At 43.9% G+C, this 19,316-nt stretch overlaps 2 protein-coding genes across 12 annotated transcripts in view; both read right to left on the reverse strand.

The window, feature by feature from the left end:
• LOC115550286 (caldesmon) overlaps nucleotides 1-14,668 on the reverse strand; it is a 24,476-nt gene extending 9,808 nt beyond the window's left edge. For 6 of the 8 annotated variants that reach the window (XR_003977880.1, XR_003977878.1, XR_003977879.1 and 3 more), the window contains exons 1-8: nucleotides 6,648-6,820; nucleotides 6,071-6,174; nucleotides 2,784-2,918; nucleotides 2,106-2,451; nucleotides 1,376-1,939; nucleotides 924-959; nucleotides 756-823; nucleotides 1-190 (exon numbers count right to left, since the gene is read on the reverse strand). The exon at nucleotides 1-190 is cut by the window's left edge and continues 54 nt beyond it. Coding sequence is in view for 5 of the 8 variants with exons in the window: in XM_030365153.1 (XP_030221013.1) it covers nucleotides 1-190; nucleotides 756-823; nucleotides 924-959; nucleotides 1,376-1,939; nucleotides 2,106-2,451; nucleotides 2,784-2,918; nucleotides 6,071-6,144 (1,413 nt within the window). In the remaining 3 variants the exon portion in view is untranslated. Of the gene's footprint in view, nucleotides 191-755; nucleotides 824-923; nucleotides 960-1,375; nucleotides 1,940-2,105; nucleotides 2,452-2,783; nucleotides 2,919-6,070; nucleotides 6,175-6,647; nucleotides 6,821-14,556 lie in introns of those variants that run through there. The other 2 variants (XM_030365151.1, XM_030365154.1) reach the window with 2 other exon arrangements.
• A 156-nt stretch (nucleotides 14,669-14,824) lies between these two features.
• Nucleotides 14,825-19,270, reverse strand: bpgm (2,3-bisphosphoglycerate mutase). Of its 4 annotated transcripts, none has more exons than XM_030365155.1 (3): nucleotides 19,160-19,270; nucleotides 18,097-18,726; nucleotides 14,825-16,618 (listed from the first exon to the last, which is right to left on the reverse strand). In XM_030365155.1, exons 2-3 carry the CDS (start codon nucleotides 18,695-18,697, stop codon nucleotides 16,443-16,445), a joined length of 777 nt encoding a protein of 258 aa, XP_030221015.1. In that variant the 5' UTR covers nucleotides 18,698-18,726; nucleotides 19,160-19,270; the 3' UTR covers nucleotides 14,825-16,442. The 4 variants fall into 4 exon arrangements, with proteins under 4 accessions (XP_030221015.1, XP_030221016.1, XP_030221018.1 ...); XM_030365156.1 differs by having other exon boundaries at nucleotides 18,097-18,764; nucleotides 19,160-19,266; XM_030365158.1 differs by lacking the exon at nucleotides 19,160-19,270 and adding an exon at nucleotides 18,970-19,150.
• Between the last annotated feature and the right edge of the window lie 46 nt (nucleotides 19,271-19,316).

Genomic DNA, 19,316 nt, shown 5'->3' on the forward strand with positions numbered 1-19,316 from the left:
CTCGAGCACCTTCTTGCGCTCCTCCCTCTTCTTCTTCAGGCCCTCCAGCTCGGCCCCGGACTGCTGCGCCTTGTGCTTCATCTTCTCCAGCTCCTCGTTCTCCGCGTTGTCCCGTCGCCGCTTCAGCTCCTCCAGCTTCTTCTCCGCCTCCAGCCGCTCCGCCTCCTCCGGGGAGAGGGCACTGTCGCGGCTGGCCCACGCACACACACACACACACACACAGGCAGGCCCGCACACACACACACACACACACACACACACACACACACACACACACACACACACACACAAAGAAACACACTCACACACACACAAAGAGACACACACGCAAAGGCAAGCACACACACGCACACACAAAGACTCACACACAGACACACGCACGCGCACACACACACACACATACAGAATTGTTTTAAATGTTTGGGGTAACCCTTTACAATGAGGGAAGGTTATTATTATTTAATTCAGTAATAACCCTTAACTCACAGATAATCAACAGTTAACTAATGTCTAGTAATCATTTACTAATAGTGTTTAGCTAAAGTTATGGTGTTCAAGTTAACTAAGAAATGTATTTCACATTATTTAACAAGGTCAGGCTTACCCTTACCCACTAACCCTAACCCGTAGCCCTATGATACTGCATTTACTAATGTTAAGGAATGGCTCATTAATGTCCCCTTATTGTAAAGTGTTAGCACGTTTGGAACATCAAGGTGGGATTTTCATGACCAAAGGAGTCCAGCAAGGCTAACCTCGGGGTGGGCTCTGGTTTGTGATGGTTGAGGCCAGGGAAGGCTCCAGTCTGTTTGGTTGGTTCAAGCTGACAAAGAAATTTGATGTTAGAAACCATAAAAACAACCAACAGTTTTGTCGAACACAAAAATGTGACATTCATTGTTTTATCGCAACCTACTAATTACCTTATCCTTGAAACCAAGTCGTTTTGGCTTCTGCTCCTTTGAAGAGAAAACCAAGAAATGGAAAAGGATTAATTGAGCTGGAAAGCAATGGCCACATCTGCAGAGAGATCAAATATCGAAGCACCGGAAAGAGCCATGACAGAGTGGTTCATGTGAAGTGAAGGAAACGGAGAGTTGTGCTCACAACGCTTCACACTGTGCCTGATGGTGATATGAGATGGATGAACGCACGTCCCTAACACAACTGGCAAGCAAAGCCAGAGTGAGCAAACTGTGAACTGCGGCCAAACCAACGAGCATGCCAGCGCAAACACTCAAACTGTCCGGAAGCTTCGAAGTCCCTCTATCAAAGCCTGTATTAATGTGTCGGGCCAAGTAAACCAGTGACTACGTTTGAGTTGTGCAGGGTGCTCCGGTTGCAATTGGTGAAAATGCAAGACACGCTATGATACCTCCTCTTTCTTCTTCTTCTCCTCCGCCTCCTTCTTCTTCAGTTTATCCTCTTCGTCTCTCTTCTTTCTGTCCGCCGTTTCCTTTTTCAGTTTTTCCTCATCCTCCTTCTTTTTCTTGTCCTCCAGCTCCTTCTTCTTCTGCTTTTCCTCCTGCTCTTTTTTCTTCTTGTCTTCCAATTCCTTTTTCCGCTTTTGCTCCTCTTCCTTATTTTTTTCTTCCATTTCCTTTTTCCGGTTTTGCTCTTCCTCCTTCCTCTTCGCCTCCATTTCCGCTTCCTTGTTCTTCTTCTCCTCGGCCTCCTTCCTGAGCCTCTCCTCCTTTTCTCTTTGCTGCTCCTCTTGTTCTCTCCTCCTTTGTTCCTCCTGCTGCTTTCCCTCTTCCTCCCTCTTCAACTGCTCCTTCTGTCGCCTCGCCTCCTCCTCCTCTCTCCGCTTCCTTTCCTCCTTCTCCTGTTGCTGTTTCTCCTCCTCCTCTCTCTTCTCCCTCTCCTCGTCTGCCTCTCCGGAAACGGACCGCTGTACATCCTGGTCTGATGCTACAACAACCTCCTCCTTAATCTCCTCCTAGAAGGTAACGAGCATTTCATGTTTTTGCAAAAACAATGACAAAAAAAATACGGTTGGTCTACGATACTGAGCTCAGAGATCCACACCTTTGTCTTTGGTCATTCCCCAACTGGTTCTTCAAGCACTAATAATGCATACGTACATATGACGTGTACAACCTTACCTCCGCCACAACCTCGGGTCCAGAAGCAGCTTCCTCTTTAGGCGCTTCTTCGTCCATGCCGTTGGCGGTGATGGTGGGGTCGAACTCCTTCTGTCTCTCCAGGGCCTCCTGCATCCTCTTCTTCCTGCGCTCCTCCCTCTGGGCGAGGCGGTCCAGCAGAACCTGGTCATCGGTGTCGCCTCCCTCCGTGGCGGCGGGGGCGTTGTCGGCGGCGGCGGTGTCGGGGCTAGGGTCAGCAGCGTCGTCGTCGGGGGTGGTGTCAGCGTCTGCGGCCTCGTTGGAAGTGGAGTGGTCCGCGGTGGTTTCGTTGGAGAGGGTGGTCTCCATGGTGGTGGTCTCGGTCACACTGTGAGAGCATGAGAAAGACGTCATTCGCATGGCAGTGGGGCGGAGATGCTGCAATCAGGCTTAATCTGTGGACATTGCACTGCCTACAAATGGGACAGCTTGGTGTTCTTAAATCAGTGAGGGATGCTTTTGAGGATGATTCCTTAAGAGTATATATTTTCGGTGGCACCTACAGCGAAAGGGAACTTTACGCGGCCACACGTACATACAAAAGTGAGCTTAAGAGCCGGTCTGTTGCGTAAGCTCCAGTTACCCTTTGATGTGATCGTCTGCAGATTTTTCTGTTTCAATGCTGAATAAATCGGTTCCACCCTGAGACCATGGTGGTACCTGTTGGTGTCGATGACCTCCCCAGCCTCAGCCCCAGTCTCCTCCGGGTCCTTCGTCTTCTTCCTCTCCTCCCTGGCGCGCCTCCTCCGCTCCCGGGAGGCCTCCTCATCGTCTTCGCCGTTGCCCCCGCCCACGCTGAGCCAATGGGAAAGAGGATGTAAGTGTGAGCGTAAGTGGATACTTAATGATGATGATAATGATATGATAATGATAATGATGTATGTTTCTATGGAAACCAAAAAGCTGAAATGCAAGGCAGTTCATAATATATATATATATATATATATATATATATATATATATATATATATATATACACACACACAGGGTTCCCAGAGATATTTAGTAAAGTGCTAAACAACATTGTCAAAATAACAACTGACACAAGAACATTCAATGAATTTATGCAATTTAAACTTTTGCATTGGCAGCAACCTAAGCTGTAAAGTGCTGTGGGAAACCCTGATATATATATATACACATACACATGAGGTATCGGGGATAGATCCATCCTTTAAAATGCAATACTAGAAACCACAACACTGAAACAGTGACCAGAGAGAGCTATCGGTATCAGAGCCCCCCATGATAACCTCCAAATAAAACACTGGGGAACATAAGGTTCTCCAGCATTCGGTCTGCACACATCCTGCAGCTGAACTGGCTGGCAGTGTAAGAGTCTGGTCCAGGGCCAGCGAGACAGCGCTGCCAGGCCCTGTCTCTCAAGGCCCCACCGGCCCTGACCAGGCGGCCAGGGAGATCTTGAAACGGCCCATTGACAGAGCAACCAGTATCATTTATTCCAGCTCTTCCCGAGAGTCTCCACACACACAAAAACACGCACAAAATGTTTTGCAGATGTTGCGGGAGAGAATGAATACGGCGGAGGCGACCGCAGGAATCCTCTTTGTCTCTGAACGTAGAGACAGAACACGCTGCGCTAAATGGGGCGGAAAAAACCCAACGGATGCTCTTCCAAGCCACGTCCACCGTGGAAGTAATTCAATTAGGGGTTACTCTACCCCGAAGCAAGAGGCCTACCGTACTTTATACCCCACTCCCATAATGGTTAGCATTGAGACATGAAGCATACTGATGGAAGGGGTGCATGATTGCAGCTCACGTTTCGGGTGAGTAAAGTTGTAGCCGTCTCTAACGGGCTTCCTCATCAGAATGAATCATAGGATGTTTTGTTGTTGTACTCCATATTGAGAGGACACAGAGAGGAAGGGAAGTGTAGCACTTCAAAATCCTAAAGCAACTTATATAAAAACCGAAACCTAGACTAAAACTTTCGCCCCATATCGCATGAGAAATGCTGTGGCAGCTTCAAACAGAACAACCTCTCCCAGTAATGACAAATCATTAGACAATCAACAATAACCTAAAAAGCATTACTACCGTCATAATAACTGACACTCCAATGCTGCTATGCTTCCAAAATGGAGGCCGTCATTGCGAGCGGACGTGTTGATGCACAAGCCCTATAGTCTCAATTGGCTGATCATTACCCACACACTTTCAGCTGATTACCGGGACAAATCACTCAGATGAAAGATATCAGAGTCCAAAACAACAAAACAAGGAACAAAATGCCTCGCCCCTGAAATAAATTAAAACACTGCCAGTCAAAACAATATTTTTCTGTGTTTTATAGCCGCGGACCAGAAGAGATATCAGCCATACAGCCAGACATGCCAGGGTTTGCTTTGGCTGGCAAGGCCCACTGGCTACCAAACTCTGAGAAAATAGTTTGGCATGCCACTCTTGAACCCAGCAAGTCCGTAAAATAGCCTGATAAGACGTCTTACGCTGTGGCAGACAGCCTGGAAGAGAATTAAGTGAGGTTAGGTTGATTGATCATGTGAACACGACGACTTCATGATCAATGTACTTTAGCACTCTGCTTCACCTCTTCAGTCCTGTACCACATTACGGCTTCAGTGGAGCTGAACCCAACGTGTAATAAGGGATGCCAGATGCACAACACTACACGAATAGCCCTGTAGCGCATGCCTCATGGCTGTGTGGTGTGATGCGCAGAGCAGCCAACACACTAGGGATTAGGATGACACTTTCATATCCACATGTTCCAAGTGTACACATTTGGGATGATTTTTTGGGGTATGTTTCTCATCTTCGTTCTATCCCTGGTTCCCTACAGAAGAACAAATTGGTATTGCCTGTGTACTGAGATTCTGCTGTTCGACCTTTCGTTATTGAAGGTCTTCTTTGATCTGCCTAGCATGCAAACTAGTCGTTCAAACATTTCTCGACCAGTCCCCTTCCATATGAGGATCTATTATCACGAATGAACTCCATGTGTGTTACATTCTTCATATAAGATGGAGGGGTTTGGGGGTTGGATGAACAGCATAAGGTTGTTTTGTTTGAGATAAGGAGACCATGTCATTACACTCAAATGATTATGGTTAGAGGTTGCTGGTCAGTCAGCAATGTGTCCACGAGAAAAGGGAGGACCAAGGTACACACAAATGGCGACACAGGTGGTCAGAGACAGAGAGAGAGAGAGAGAGAGAGAGAGAGAGAGAGAGAGAGAGAGAGAGAGAGAGAGAGAGAGAGAGAGAGAGAGAGAGAGAGAGAGAGAGAAAGAGAGAGAAAGCAGCCTATTAGTCTTGAATCATGTGCACACCCTCCGACTCTTGTCTGTTCCATTCGCCTCTCTGACCAAGGTCTGGACGGTCTCAGAAACGGTCTGTGTGTGTATTCAGATGCAAGAGGAAGCATAAACTGACAGGCAGAAAATGAGGCAGACGCCACAGACAAAGAAACAGACAGTCGACAGACGTATACAATACACTCAATAATACTGGGATAGGTGAGACAAAGGCAAATCTTACCCTTTTACGGTGTGTGTGTGTGTGTGTGTGTGTGTGTGTGTGTGTGTGTGTGTGTGTGTGTGTGTGTGTGTGTGTGTGTGTGTGTGTGTGTGTGTGTGTGTGTGTGTGTGTGTGTGTGTGTGTTCAGATTCAGATTCAGAATCACATTATTTTATTAGTCCTCGTGGGGCCATTCGGTTTTACAGCCAACTTTCCTATCAACATGTTCCAAGTATGTGTATGTGTGTATGGTTGTGTGTGTGTGTGTGTGTGTGTGTGTGTGTGTGTGTGTGTGTGTGTGTGTGTGTGTGTGTGTGTGTGTGTGTGTGTGTGTGTGTGTGTGTGTGTGTGTGTGTGTGTGTGTGTGTGTGTATGTATGAGTGTGTCTGTGAGTTAGTGTGTGTGTGTGCGTTCATGTGTTATGTGAGGGATGACCGGACCACTCACCCGTCTCCCTCGACGCGCATCTGCTCCCTCCGCTGCCTCCTCAGCTCCATGCGTCGGTCAAAGTCATCGTCCATGATGCCTCAAAGCTTCTGCTGGCGTTCTCACTGGAAACCACACAACCGCCACACCATTAGACACTACTGCTGGGAGCCTTGGCCTCACACCATCACACCTCTACGTCTTCACCTTCTTACGCCTTCAAATTTAGGTTCACACCTTTACACTTGAAAACCCCTGGCTTCACACCTTTACATCTTCACTTCTTTAGACCTTGACATAGGGCTTCACACCTTTACATCTTCACTCCTTCACACCTTAGAACTATGGCCCTACACCTTCACTCCTTTACACACTGATACCTTTGCACCCCTATACCTTTACACTCAAGACTGACAATGTAAAAACAACATTTATGATTAAATCAAATTCTGCGATAACAAAATGAACAATAAATGAATGGACTAATCAATCATCTCTCCATGATTCTAATTTAAGTCCAAATGATACGTCACTACTCTAGGTATTCACAACATCAACAACATCTACCAAGCGTAATGTGTCTCCTGTTCTACAGTACCTTAGCAGTGTCTGGGTTTATTCCATGCGCCAACCTTGTATCCTCTGCAGTCTGGTTTGTATCTGACTCTTTCCGCAGCCCAACTAATTCCTGCTTACTCTTCCAGCAGGTTTAACTACCAGAAAAGGAAAAGCCCTCTCTCTCTCTCTCTCTCTCTCTCTCTCTCTCTCTCTCTCTCTCTCTCTCTCTCTCTCTCTCTCTCTCTCTACCCTCTCTTCATTTTCCATATCAGCTCCTCCTCTTCTGGCAAATGATTGCATTTCTGTATTCCTTCCTTCTCCCTCACTGTTCTTACAATGTCCACTATTTGATTTCCTCTTTCTAGATCCCTTGGCATCCTTAATACTATGTAGCTATGTGTTGCTGTTTGTTTCACAAACTTCCCCAAGGCCAACTTCCATTGGGCATCTTGTTGCCTTACACCTCCCCATTGTACTGATGGCCCATGGCTGTACTGTAGATGCACTGATAAATGCTTGAACATATTGACAAATGTTCTTTGTATAAATTCATGTTGTGACTTTGTGTGTGGTTGTGCGCGTTGGATAATAGATAAGAGATAATGTGCCTAACATACTGAACCAGGTGTGAAACCATTCGCTCAAAGATGGAGTACTGAGAGAAAGGGCAAGTATCTAAATGATGGTCACTTCAAAGCATCACCTTTTATTCAATGATCATGCTAATTTTCCACTTGCAATTTAAGCTGCCCTAGCAAAAATCTAATAAAATAATCTAAACTAATCTAAAATCTAAAACTATTTCCTGCAAATATGCAAATGTAGTTATATACATAGAATAGTTTAGGTTCTAATTGAGTTTGGTAGGTTTTCAGAAAGCCTGGAAAGTATTTCTTCCTTTTCTTCAGAAGCAACCAAGACTTTCTTCTCTAGAAATTGTAATATATTTAAATAAGGAAATACAATGCACGGGTTGTTTCCCTTTGCTATGAGCTTTCGTGTTTCATTTAATCCATCACAGATGTACTGGAGAATTGTTTATAACATAACTGATTGGTTTTTCATCACTTGATCTGACAATTTAATCCATCTTCATACACACCATATTGGATGATGAATTAAGCATCTAACTTGATACCGTATTTATGCTAAACTGCTTCCAAATCACATAAGCAAACTATCTATGTAGCAAGTATCTAGCTGGTTCCTCAGATGAGCTATTACAACCCAATGCGATTCGACCGCAGCTGTAGTTATTGGCACCAGCTGGTTGGAATAGAATTATCCAAGCACAATAGTCAACTCTACAAGATTAATCCAAAAACCAAAGGGAATCTCATCAAAGGAAGATTACAATGAGTTTGTTCACGCTTGATGGAAGCAGTTCTGTCTTTATCTGACTATCTATCTCCCTGTCTCTCTATTTGTCTGTCGGCGTGTATATATGTCTGTCGTTCTGTCTTTGTTGAATTTGCAGATAGGCAGAGAATGCATAAAAGACGCTTTCATGTACACACATGCACACACAAATGCACAAACCGTATTCACTTTGTCCTATTTTTTAACACTTTAACACAGAAAGCAAACAAGGAAATGTTTCCCATTGAGATATTAGACCAGGCTAAAGTCTGTGAGTATAGCTAGTTTTACATGCATACTTAACCTTATGAGGACATGCAGTTAAATGTGTCCAACGGGACACACGATCTCAAGAGAGCCCCACCAGCTCGCCTGACTGAGCCATCATTATGGTATACAAGCAATTGCATGGCAGTTTATATTTCATGTGGACCTTGGAAGTGACTGCCCATATAAGGCAGTGGAGCCACACTTTTGCTGCACTTCAACTCGCAACATAACGGAACTTATTGACATAGAGCGGTTGCTGGCTTGCCATTAGTAAAGTTTGTTATTTGTCTTGTAAACGGCTACAGAAACACACACAAATATCTACATTAGCTTGACAAATTCTCATGAAACTGGACAAGTTAGATGATGTAGTCACTTGCAAGTTTTAGTTGGTGCCTTCTATTTTCCAAATTTAATTTGTAAAATATTGCATTGTTTATAACTATTGTTTATAACTAAGTAATGACATCATGCTGAACTAATGCATTAAACAATGACACTGGTGCTGAAACCGCTAGGTTGTTTTTGGTTTGGCAGACCAATCTGTCTATTGAAGCTACATTCCAGCTCATTCTCTGTAGTCCCAACCCCACCACTTCTATCAACCAATCAAAAACAAACACAAGAACCAACCCTAGCCAGTGTTCAGTGCTTGGACAGTCCTGTGTCCGGCCAATACACACATGTATTTCTCCTAACCCTGTTATAGAAGACTTCCAACTGCTGTCGGGGAAGGCTTCAACACACTCAGTCTCAACACACTAACATCAGCATTCATTATAACCATCATCATCTTCATCATCATCATCATCATCATCATCATCATCATCATCATCATCAACATCATCATCATCATCATCCTCATCCCCACCATCACCGCCATCGCCAACCTCAAAACCACCACTACCACAACATCCCCATCATCATCACCACCACTGTCCTCACAACATCATCTTCGTCAGCCTCATTATCCAAATCAACGTCATGTCTAACCAATAAATGAGACACATACAACGAAGACCCTTGCAGCTCACTCATTGCTCTCCATCACTGCTCCTGGTCCTCGTTTTACACAGGGGGTGATGGAACAAAGGTAGCTCTGTGCTTCTGGGGGACCCCGCCTTTGGCATGATGGACCCATGTGTTGAACCAGGCAAGACACTGGCTAGCAGCTCTCAGACATGTCAGAGTCTCACTGTGGTCCTGTTGGTCTTGGACCAGGGCCAGTGGTGACTCCCTCCCCAACCCCTATTTTGTCCCCAGGCTCATTCTTTGCCTTAATGGTCTTTCGTGGACCCCCTTACACACATAGAGGCCTGTGTGACCATGTACACAGACAAGCATCACGCACGCAGAAACAGACCTACCAACCAAAACACACGCACATACAAATGCATACCCTCACACACACATGCACACTCTCTCTCTCTCACACACACACACACACACACACACACACACACACACACACACACACACACACACACACACACACACACACACACACACACACACACACACACACACACACACACACACCGAACACATACACACACGGAATCAAACACAAGCACCACAGAATCATACACTCACACACACACATTTACATTAAGGGCATTCACACACTACATTAAACATGCATACACATATTAATGCACACACGCTCATCCAGGGCTGGCAGGACAGTGATTAGTTGAATAGAAATGTGTGTCGTTCCACACCAACCTTTCATCCACCAATTATAAACCCCACCTCTCTCTCTCTCTCTCCGCGCACTCAGACCTTTCAAGGCTGGGAAGAACTCCCCGCCCATCGACCCCTATATTCCTTCAGTGTTGACACTTCAAACAGCTGGCTAGATTATCAAACGATGGAGTTTCTTCCCTAATTTTCTGCCAAACTGTAAACCGCGCCTTTGGTCTTCGCCTTGGTCAATACACCCTGGATCAGGAAACAAGTCTTCTGTTACATAAACGACACACGGTTCTGCTAATCTCCCGGTTTGTGTACATTGGCGTGTTATATGTGTTGTGGACATCCTGTGGTCTTCCTGTCCCCATTCCCACAAATCATTACCACATGACGGATTATGATTCAACCATCTGGGTCTGATTAGACCCTCTCTGGGTACGTTGCGTCGCCCTGGTTCAGTGCACTCCTTTCTGTGGCCGTTTTCGTTTACATTTAAGCACGTGATGGAGGAAAAAGATGGCACATGCTGCTACACTCACTCACATTTTTTTCGTACTTCCATCAGCATCCCTGAACCTTGTACACGCCTCTCTCTCTCCTTTTCTCCTTTTCGCTCTCTCTTCGTCTCTAGCTCTCTCTCTGTCTCTCTATTCTCTTAATGCACCGACTGACAGCAGACTCACACTGGCATAGACTCTCTTTCTGTCTCTCTCTCTCTCTCTCTCTCTCTCTCTCTCTCTCTCTCTCTCTCTCTCTCTCTCTCTCTCTCTCTCTCTCTCTTTTCTTTATGCAGTGACTGATGGCAGACGCTAACACTGGCCAGACGTTCCTAACATTGGTGAAAGACTCCACAAGTGACTTTGTTTCTGGTCTGAGGTTAATACAGATAATCAAATATGTAACCCTGGAGGTGTGCTAGAACCCTGCACACTGTCCAATTCGTTCTGTGTCATGTAGATGAATTATAACCGTCGTACAGTGACTTTGCAGCGATGTTCTGTTCAATTATTAAATATGCCAAAATATCCTTCAATATCAAGAAAATATCAAGTATTAAGATTAATAATGGACATCATAGGGTTAATATGCAAATCATCTAGATCTAGAGGAACTAACAATTTGAATCAACTGATTCTTAGTACTAGAAGTATTTTCCTTCCAAGTGCTTTAAAATGTGTGGAGAAAAATTGAGGAGAAAGGGTGAAATCTAGGACCCTGTTGATAGAATCTAAAGTATGATGGATGGATGACACTACACAAAGCAGTGTCCATTAAAAAGAGATACGTTGCACTAACTCCCACCGATTGTTTGATAAGTATATTTGTAAAACTGTCTCATTGGACGATGTTCACCCTGATTAATCACCGGATTTGGCATCTTTACCTAAAGCACAATGCTTACATCAGTCCTTCTTCTATGTATACACCATATGCTGTTTGTATACTGTCTGATAAAAAACGGTATTTAAAATGGATTGCTGCCGGTTTAAACACTGGGACTTCAAAGGGCACAGTAAAACATTCTTCTCTTTTCTTTGTAATGTGAAAAACATTAAATTCAGAGCACATTTCAGATGTTCCAGATGTTACTCACATGTTACCTGCTCCAACTCCTTGGCCACTGACTTTACTATGTGTATATAAATATATATATATACATCAATATAATATGGCATGAAAGATATGAAAATAAGAGAGTAATGTAATTTGTATTACAATATAATGTATTCCCTTGACAGTTCTCTCATCATTTCTCTCTCTCTCTCTCTCTCTCTCTCTCTCTCTCTCTCTCATAACAGGAATATATGTATCCCTCCTCTCCCCAAAGTTGATATTTGATTAATGTCATGGTGGTTGCTTTCTCCACAAATCCATATGATTATAATAATGTTGTATTAATCATCATCATGTAGTGCAGACAAATCCAATCGGCATACTATCATCTCAAACCTGGGTCTCAATACATGGAGGAAAACAACTCAACGCTCTCCCAAACACTTGTCACAGAGGCGTGTGCAATCAATCAAGGGGCCTCGGCAGCTAGCTTTGCATGACCAAATATGGTCATGTATATTTAAAAAAAAAAAAACACACACAAAAAAAGAAATATCCCTGGCCAGGACAGGAATTCCAGTCGGTTTACAAGGCAAAGTGACCGGGCGGCACAGAGTGACCTGCTCTCTGGGGCGACTGGAGGAGGTTTGTGGTTTCCTATAGTAGTATTATCTGGCACAGTTAGGATGGGGATGGTCCTGACTTGTGAGAATGGATCAGGGATGCATTTCCTTGTAATTATATGCACACGTAACAAGGAAAATTTGGGCGAAATGGCTTGAAATGCTTTTACTAGGAGCGACTGTAAGAGGAGAGAAAGAGCCAGAGGGACTGTAAGATGACCGAGAGAGAGAGAGAGAGAGAGAGAGAGAGAGAGAGAGAGAGAGAGAGAGAGAGAGAGAGAGAGAGAGAAAGAGAGAGAGAGAGAGAGAGAGAGAGAGAGAGAGAGAGAGAGAGAGAGAGAGAGAGAGAGAGAGAGAGAGTGAGAGACTGATGGACTGTAAGAGAAAGGGAGACTGAAGGATTGTAAGAGGAGAGAGGGAGCCACAGGGAGTGTACGTGGATGCAGAGAGGCTGTTGGCCTCTCCTTCCTCCCTACGCCAGTTCACTGGGATGCTGCGCTGCTACGCCTCCTTTTAAGGAAGAGCGCAACACTGTTAGCACCACGTTAGCGTAGCTCCCCAACTTTGGCAACGTCCAAAACAGAAACATGTTGTTTACTCTGGGAAATACCTGCTGCTAAGCTAACAGCAACCTAAGAATAACTTTTCTTTCCATTATGTCTACAACAAATCACTTTTCCATAAATGCATGAAGAACAGAATAATCTAAATGTAGATATTTTCTTGAGCCAACAATAACTATTGTCTGTCATTGTGTTTTACAGGCTCGTATTTTGACACAAAAAATGACCTAAGCATTTCTGTATTGCTAACCTTTAACAATTGTTTATACTAAAGTAAGGGACCGAAATGACCTTTGATACAAAGTAAATGTCAGAGCAAAAACCCTGTTCCCCACCATGTTTGTAACCATTTCCCATCAGAGCTTCACATACATATTCACTTAGCAGAGTCCATATCTCTTTGGCCTCAAACCAACAACACATAGGACAAAAGAGCTGTCTGTGCTATGAAAAATTAAACATATTGTGGTCACCATGTCCCTTATTCACTATTAAGAGAGGACTCGTTTGATTCAGCATCTAGGCGGCTGACAAAAACGAAATATGCTTTATATAGCAATACATTCATACATTACAACAATACGTTGTCATCAGTTTGGATGTCATGACAGTCAATACGTACGCAATCAACACAGCATCAAACCACAGCGGATCATGTTTCTCTGTGTTTTGAAATGGTGTTACATAGGTGTCACACACTGATTACACACCATTATGAATGACAACAATCCATAATGAAAATATGCTCCAAACTTGTGTTTCAGGTCCACCTTGGCTACACTCCACATACAGTAGAAGGAGGAGCGATGCTCTGAGTTTCCTCTGGAGGCCATCCCAAACACATTCCCATCCCCTAGGAGACTTGGACAAGGAATCAAGTAAGTCGGAAAGCCAATGCTCACACGCACACAGCAACCAAGTGTGGTTCAAAAGACTCAATCTTCAATACCATCTAAGGAAGGGGACACTCAGTTGGCATGTCCCCTACTGAACAGGCAGATGGCACCTTTTTATGGTATATATAGAGATAGAGACATAGGCAGATTTCCAATGTCAGCTAGTTTATAATGATTAGGGAAAACAAATTCTTAATTTCCCTGTATACCAAAAACAAGTGTTGTGTCTCTGTGTGATGATATCAATACCCTGGTTTCACACAGGATGATCACTGTGCAGTCTTCCATGTTCATGGTTTTAGGGTTTGATTTAGGTTCTACGTTTCTATAATTCGCTATTTAGAAGGAAACTCACAGATAATTTAGACACAGGTAGGTAGTGTGGACATATGAGATTGGACCGGTATGTTTTGACTGGGAGGGAAACAGCCACTACAATATCCTGCCACACCTTTCCTGCTCATCTAGCCAGGAGAGGCCATTTGAAAGAAATCAAATTGAAATAACATGCTATATATCTACCTAATAAAATTATTTTATTTGTTATCAATAACTACAAAAACGGAATTTAGCTGGTTTTGCTTTCTTATTACAAATTATCTGGTCAGCATCGTCCTATATAGCCCAACGTGAGAGGGAATGAACATCAAAGCTGTAATCGATTCCCAATAGTTGATATCGGAATTGAACATCGCTAGCTATAACACTTTGCTCAGGATACATTGAATGCACATTGTTGTTTTCCGTCAGACAGGTCTTAAAAAGTAAATAGGCCTACAAAGTAAAAACGACACGTCCACATATGGCTCCAGTGAGCTACCCTTGCTAATATTTAAGATTTTCATCATTAACACTCATTAAGTTATTAAAAACTTGCAAATAATCGAAATACATCGATGAACAGGCGTCTGTGATTTAGGCCTTAATTTAAGGGACTGAATAGCAAAGTAAAGTAAAAGGATATATCGATGATGATGGATAAATGAACTTACCAGTCGGACTGCAGGCTGCTCGGTGGAAGTCAACGGATGATTAAAGTCGCGGGCTTTATACCACTTCCCACAGCACGCGCAGCCCCTCCTGTCCTCCAGCCTCCACTAGTTACCCCCCGTGAATAAACAGCGACATACTTCACATCCAGCAAGATACATAGAAATCCCAACAATGTCTGTGATGAATATCATCACAGTATCTAATATCTATGGTCAGTACTTTTCTAGGTTTCACAGTGGATACATTATATAAATAAATTCAATGGACAACATTGTACTTTTTTTTATTGAATTAAACATGCCTCGTGCTTCAATAACATTACGTTTGGTGAGAACAGTGAGGATCCTACAGTAATTGATGTGTTGTGATGTGAATACTGACCATAGTTCTGACTAAAACACAGTATACATGACTAGGAACTACAAAACAACGATGTGGCTTACAGTACTTGTTGGCAAATAACAGACACACACAAAAAAACACCTTGTCTTCTATACATTTCTATTCAATCAGCAATAAAACAAAACCACAGAAAAAGGATGTAAAATCACAGAATTTAGTACAAAATACCAAAGAGGATATTGATTGTTATTTAACATTGTGTTAAACCAACCATAACCATTACCATAGCCAAAGTCTAAAACAAGAGTAGCTTACTTTATATACACATTATATATCGTTTTAATGTATCCAAAATAAAATATATTTCAGTATCTCTTGCATGACACAAGATTCCCCAGTAGTATCCACACAAATTGCAAAACCCAAAATAAATCCCTCAGTAACAATAAATAACACAACTTCTGCCTGTAACAGCCTACCGTACATGGTTATAATCTCAATGAGAACTAGGAATACAGTTTGGAAGGGGGTCAATACTTTTTAAATGTCTGTTTGGCTCCTAAAAAATAGAAATATATAATATATAATATATTGGAATGAACCAATCTGACAGGGCTAAGCCGAGTTGATAAGTCACATGTAGGCACTATATTTAGAAGCATAAAGGCTTTCTGGCTACTCCAATTAAAAAGCACATAAAAAAAAGCTAAATTCATGGTCAATCATAGTTAGATTGGAAGCAAAGAAGGAAATGCTCCACTCATTCAGACAAACATCAATCGTTTTTTGGCAGTGCACAGTTAGTCAATTGATTGTATTCCTAAACAAACGATCAAATTATCTATACTCTGATTGGGAAACTTTTTAAAAAGCTATATTCTTCTAAGCCAATCCATCCTAGTACATTGTTTTAGGCATCATCACAAAGTGCATCTGTGTTAAAAGCTTTCAAATATCTTTGCATAACAGAAAACCCAATGAATGATAAATGCGTCACCTACACTTGTCCCATGTGTTACGTAAGTGCTGCTTTGTTTTAGCTTAGTCTATGGTGTCTTCAGTAAGATCCGCTACCGAAGCTTCTACTCAAGCCAAACCCATTTTGTCTTCACAGTGACAAGACAGCTACAGTACCATCCTCGTGGCTCCATTGGTCCTTTGATCGGAGGTCTGAGAGACTACTAAATAAATCCACAACCAATCCATTTGACCCTTACTACTTAAAGATTTAGTCAAGAAAGCAGATACTTCTATCCAGAAGGACTTACAGCTGGAGGTTATGCAGAGCGATGCCTACAGGAAGGGGAAGGACTCGTTATGCTCTCCTTTGGGAGTCAAACCCCCTCGCCACCACCCTAGCCTACCCCAACACGACACTCTCCTGAAAGATCAGGATCCTCACGATACATCCTGATTCCTTAGATTCCTCCTAAAACAGCCCATCATCGCTGCTATTTCTTTCACGTTTCATTTGTTTTCCAACGAATGAATGAATCCCTAGAAGGAAAAACATGGCAAAGCGGCGTAGCGCCTGTGATTGTGTTCAGGCGGCGGGCTTGACCTTCCCCTGGTCCTCAACCATCTTGATGGCCGCCTGGATCTTGACCTGGTCTCCCAGCAGCTGACGGGGCTTCACCGCCCGCAGGCTCTCGTCCAGCTCCAGCAGAACGGGCGTGCCCGTGGGCAGAGTCACGTTGACGATGTCGCTGTCCGATATGCCTGTCGGGATGAACGGTGAGGTCAGTTGCTGTGATGAGTTAGCAATTGATGGATGGAGAAAAATGAATGACTGTCAATTTGGTTGAAATATAATTTATAAGCCAAATGTCCAACATCTGCTTCAGATTTGTTTGATTTGGTGTCGTTTTTTTCTTTTGGTTTTCTTGGAATTAGAATTAGCCTTACGTCACCAGTTTGCAAAATGTATTTTGTCAAGCACCTTTTCAGTTTTCAGGGGGCAATATCAACAGCCACAGACCAAAATGCCTCAGGATTCAATTGGATCGCAATTAACAGATAATAGCAACTTGAGGTGTGACACATCAGCGGCAGCCATCTTGGTTGTTTAAGAAAATGTCTTAACAGGGCTCCCATACAGTGCTCCCCTGTTTCGTCATCGTATTAAACCCACCCCATATTACGTAAACGATTGTGATTGGTCCGGCCCCAGCCAGGTCTGACAGAAAGATTTCTGAAAGGATGCGTCCAGGCGCGAATGCCAGAGCAAATAAAACATGAGCTTGCATATTTGGCGAGTTCCCAGGCAAAGAATTTGTATTTATGAAATTGGCTATAGGGTTAAAAGGGTGTGTCAGATTTTCACAAGCCGTTTTGTTAATCTGCCTCTTCGGGCATCACAAGTGGGCGTGTCCACCTAGATTTGTGCTGGATAGATCAGTCTACCAGCCTTCCCAGTGGACTGTAGCAAACGTTGCTCATTTATCAGTCATACATCTAGGTGGGCCCACTTGTGATGTCAGAAGAGGCAGATTTGCAAAACGGCTTGTAACGGCTAATAACCCTCACACCTGGTGGTATACTGTGTGCTTTAATGCTGCAACTGTGAGGGCTGCACAAACAAAAAGCCCTTAAATGACATACATTTTTAATGATGCATCGCTTAAAAAAGATAAATAGATCAGCCCTACAAAACTGGTGTCCTGAATGCAACTATGCACAAAGAGCAACATGTGTTGAAAGAAGAAACACAGTAGCTGTGTTAATACATTTCATAATATTACCCACACACAAATTGTGGGAGCTGTAGGAGGGAAACTGTAGTCACAGCCTGGCTGCACGATATTACATAACAGCCTAGATATAAAGTGAGTGGAAAGTGACTGTGTGCGCCAGTGGCCATTTACAAAGGTCAAAGTGTATCGCATAGAAACAGATACATGAAACATAAACTCGTTGGCCTTTTCTGCAAAAGTTCATCCCTCCATTTGTGGAACTCAAACCTGTCCTTTCACCCTAAATGGGCTTCGGTTCACACTGGTGACCGACTCCTCTCTTCGGGGTCATGGTGTGTTTTTGCTGTACTCATACTCAACTTTCGAAAACCAAAAGGCATTCAGACCACTCACCAACGACAACAGCAACAACAACAACAACAACAACAACAACAACAACAGACAAAAGCAAATGTAAACAATAGAGGACCCCCTCCATTGAGCTGATGCAAACAGCAGACATACCTTCCAGGTGCTTCAGCAGAGCTCTGCAGCTGTTCCCATGAGCAGAGATGAGCACACTGCGTCCACTCCGGATCTCCGGCCCCACCGTCCCGTCCCAGTAGGGCAGCAGCCGGTCCAGTACCTGCTTCAGGCTCTCCGCCCTGGGCAGCTCATCCTTGCTCACGTCGCAGTTGCTGTACCGGCGGTCGTTGTAGATCTCCTGGTAGTACGGGTGGGATTGATCGATGGGTGGCGGTGTGACGTTATAGCTCCTCCTCCACACTTTCACCTGCTGCTCCCCGTGGTTGAGGGCCATCTCTGCACGGTTGAGCCCTATGAGGGCGCCGTAGTGGCGCTCGTTCAGCCTCCACGACTTCACCACGGGGACCCACTCCTGGCGCATGGCCTCAAGCACAAGCCAGGCCGTGTGGACGGATCGACTGAGCAGGGAGGTGAATACCACGTCAAAGGTGTAGCCCTGCTCCCTGAGGAGGCGGCCACACGCCTGGGCCTCCTTCACTCCATCCGTGCTGAGCTTCTGGTCCACCCAGCTGCAGAAGCGGTTCTCTTTGTTCCACTCCCCCTCGCCATGTCTGAGCAGGATGACTTTGTATTTTGACATCTGAACACCCGATAGCGGATAGAGGAAACCTGGGGTTTTGATCGACAGGAGGTAGCATGGTCAATTACTAATAAAAGGAGAGAAGAGTGAAGGAAAACGATGGCAGTATCGTCAACATGATCTGCGGTCAGTCTGTGGACCGTGTATCACTGAGTAGCCATGCTTGTATACACGCTGCCCCCCATAGTGGGCCAGCAGTAAGCGGCAAAGAAAAACTAGAGGCTAACGGTACATGCGGAATCTTATGAAATGAGTATTTAACGTTAACTTACATGTTGAGTTATAAAAGAGACCACATTGCAGGAGCTACGAGACCGTATTCGTTCCGTTGTAAACAGACGTGTTGATCACAGCTTAACGTGATCGCAATAGATTTGTTTTGTTTTCTTAGCCAAGGAAACCTTTTTTTTTTTTTTTTACTACGGAGTTTGCACTCGTTGAATAGCGTTAAACATTGCTTACCTTCAGCGAGTCTGCCTACAATTTGTACATACTGAGACGTAAACGGTCCAGTGATGAAAAGCGGAGACTTACGAGTGTGAATTGTATTGTCCAATCAGAACTGCAAACCAGACTAGTGGGCGGCGCTAATTTTATATTCATGCCCAAACTAGGAGAA

Source organism: Gadus morhua, chromosome 9 (assembly GCF_902167405.1).
Source record: "Gadus morhua chromosome 9, gadMor3.0, whole genome shotgun sequence".
NCBI classification, from domain to species: Eukaryota; Metazoa; Chordata; class Actinopteri; order Gadiformes; family Gadidae; genus Gadus; species Gadus morhua.

Bases quoted from the DNA above. Each gene is read 5' to 3' on its own strand.
- bpgm (XM_030365155.1), bottom strand. From the start codon at position 18,697: ATGTCAAAATACAAAGTCATCCTGCTCAGACATGGCGAGGGGGAGTGG. The intron at 16,619-18,096 runs GTATGTCTGCTG...TCATCCCGACAG, and splicing joins TCTGCTGAAGCACCTGGAAG to GCATATCGGACAGCGACATC.